The sequence below is a fragment of the Vombatus ursinus genome, unplaced genomic scaffold (genome assembly GCF_900497805.2).
Source record: "Vombatus ursinus unplaced genomic scaffold, bare-nosed wombat genome assembly UNPS02014858.1, whole genome shotgun sequence".
Taxonomy (NCBI): domain Eukaryota; kingdom Metazoa; phylum Chordata; class Mammalia; order Diprotodontia; family Vombatidae; genus Vombatus; species Vombatus ursinus.
The window spans coordinates 597,373-600,442 of NW_020954636.1; the positions used below are offsets into that span (position 1 = coordinate 597,373).

The window sequence follows — 3,070 nt, forward strand, 5'->3', positions numbered from 1 at the left end:
TATTAGGAAGAAAGAATTGGACACAGTTATCAAAATGTGTATTATGAGAAACAACGCCATCCACCTACCAGAGAAATGATGGACTCAGGATGCAGATTAAGACATATATTTTTCTGGATATGGCCCATAAGGGAATTTGTCTTACATGTCTATGTATATTTACTACAATGATTTTCTTTTTTCAAGGGCGAGGACAGAAGATGGAAAGGAAATAGATTTCTGTTCATTGAAAAATGAATTTTTTAAGTGTATGGAGAATTTGTGATTCAGGAGTACCTCCAAGAATAATAACACCATCAACCAGATGGCTTGGACTGAATGGTATCCTGCTATATAGTCAAACTGGACCCTAGGCTATGTGACCACCAAGGTCCCTTTAGCCATCAACTTACCAAAATAAGCAGTGGGCTCACCCTAAAGAGCTTTTGTGTATTGATTTTCTATTCTGGTTGCTCTCAGTTCAGTAGCTCTAGGTAGCTTTGACATCAAAAGTTTAAAAAAGAAGAAATTTCCACAATAGCAAAAGAGGCACATCACAGATGCTTACAAGGATACATAAGGTTAGCTACTAAAATACAATCCTTGAATAATTATAAGCAGTCCCTAAACCTAATTCAGACATGCAGTCTTCTTGAGACAGCTCTGACTCATTTCTTCTCTTACTATTTCTCTTTTCCTAAATTCCATTCTCTGTTTCTATTTCTTGTTCTCCTTCTAGTCCTTCCTCACTTCTTTCCTTCCTTCCTTATTCCCTCCTCTCTCTCTCTCTCTCTCTCTCTCTCTCTCTCTCTCTCTCTCTCTCTCTCTCTCTCTCTCTCTCTCTCTCTCTCTCTTTTTCTCTCTCTCTCTCTCCTTTCTTTTCCATTTTCGCTTTGTGTTTTTTTCTGTCATTGCTTTTGTGTTTCTGTTACTTTCACTATCTCTCTCCTCTCTTTTTCTCTTTCTCTTTTTCTCTTTTCCCTCCTCTCCCTCTCTTTTCTCCCTCTCCCTATATTTCTTCTTTTCTATTTCTCTTTGCTTCTCTGTATATCTACATCTCTGTTTTTTTCTGTTTCTCTATGTATATATGTTTCCCTTTAACCTTGTATGTCTTTCTGTTTTTTCTCTTCCTTTTTCTCTTTTACTTTTGTGTCCTTTTCCTGTTTACGTCTCTCAATCTCTATTTCTCTTTCACGGTTTCTTTAAAAATTCTTTCCACCCCTCCCTCCAAACCCCTTCCCAACATCTCTCTATTCCTTTCAGTACAGGTGACCCTGGCCTGGGATATGGCAAATCTAAGCCATCCATCTGAGTTTATCCTGTTGGGTTTCTCAACCTTTGGTGAGCTGCAGGTGCTGCTATATGGACCCTTCCTGGTACTTTATCTTTTGGCCTTCATGGGAAATGCCATCATCATTGCTATGGTCCTAATTGATGCCCACCTACACACCCCCATGTACTTCTTCCTGGGAAATTTTGCCTTACTGGAGATCTTGGTCACCATGACTGCAGTGCCTAAGATGCTCTCAGATCTCCTTGTCTCCACCAAGACAATTTCCTTTACCGCCTGCATGGTCCAATTCTACTTCTACTTCTCCTTTGGCTCTACTTCCTTCCTCATTCTGGCAGACATGGCTCTGGACCGCTTTGTGGCCATTTGTCACCCACTACGTTATGGCACTCTTATGAGCGGGGCAGTATGCACCCATCTGGCAGGGGCAGCCTGGGCAGCACCCTTCCTGGCCATGGTGCCCACTGTTCTCTCTCGGGTACAGCTCTCCTATTGCCGTGGCAACATCATTAACCACTTCTTCTGTGACAATGCCCCACTGCTACAGCTAGCCTGCTCAGATACATCCCTCCTAGAGTTCTGGGACTTCATATTGTCTTTGGCTTTTGTCCTTACCTCCTTCTTAGTGACACTTGTCTCCTATGGCTATATTGTGACCACCGTGTTGCATATTCCTTCTGCAAGTGGCCGCCAAAAGGCCTTCTCTACCTGTAGTTCCCACCTCATCCTGGTCTTCATTGGCTATAGTAGCACAATTTTTGTCTATGTTCGACCTGGCAAGGCTCACTCTGTGGAACTCAATAAGATGGTGGTCTTAGTTACTTCCATCCTAACCCCTGCCCTCAATCCCTTCATCCTCACTTTCCGAAATGAAACAGTGAAGACTGTTATCCGAGGACAGATGCAGAGGTTAAAGGATCTGAAGAATTCAGCATGAGTAGAAGGACTGGCTCCATTTAGAAACGTGAAATATTAGGGACTAATTACAATGGAAAGAGAAGTCTATGTTACCCCAGAAGGAGGCAGGCCACCAGATTGCATGATGGGATCATGGAGTGGTAACTTTACCATCTCCCTTCTCCGTTTTTGATGCCATCCATGAACTCTGCTACCACCCTTACTTATTTTGAACTTTCACCTGTCCCAGAGAAAGTGTGCCCTGTGCCTACCTGAGCAGACTTCAAGTCTCTGAATGCACAATATACCCAGAATGGATGGGATAGTGAGCAAAGAAGATATGTATGTGCAAGTCATTTATCAAGGGGCTCCTGGATCAGAAATGAGAGTGTCTACATAGGAGACTCCATCTGAGTGTGTGTTTATTCCTGTGAATGTATGTGCCCCCTATGAATATATATACATATATATGTATGTATGCATATTATATATGTATGTGTATGTATATATATGTGTGTGTATACATACATATATATATATATATATATATATATTTATCTGGAGAGAGAGAGCAAGAGAGAGCAACCACAATGAGTATGTTTGCACTAAGTATGTGCTTTGGGTGTTTGCTGAGAACATATGAGAGTTCTTATATCTGTGAGTAAATACATGTTCATGTATACATGATTATATAACTGTAGGTTCATTCTATGTATATTAGAATGTGTATGTTTGTATACTGCCTTTGTATACTCTGCTGTGTCCATTGCAGGCATGCTAGATGTGTACGTGTGTGTGCCATTTAGGTCTATGTATCTATTATGAGTGTGCCTTTTACATGTGCAATGTGTATTGCAGGCATGCTGAGTTTGTGTGTGTTTGCCATGTAGGTCTATGTATCTG

At 41.2% G+C, this 3,070-nt stretch overlaps 1 protein-coding gene across 1 annotated transcript; it reads left to right on the forward strand.

The window, feature by feature from the left end:
* The first annotated feature begins 1,265 nt into the window (after positions 1–1,265).
* On the forward strand, positions 1,266–2,207 carry LOC114027290 (olfactory receptor 6V1-like). Its single transcript, XM_027841280.1, has one exon. It carries the CDS (start codon positions 1,266–1,268, stop codon positions 2,205–2,207), a length of 942 nt encoding a protein of 313 aa, XP_027697081.1.
* Positions 2,208–3,070: the final 863 nt, after the last annotated feature.

Coding starts and splice junctions, on each gene's coding strand:
- LOC114027290 (XM_027841280.1), top strand. CDS start 1,266: ATGGCAAATCTAAGCCATCCATCTGAGTTTATCCTGTTGGGTTTCTCA.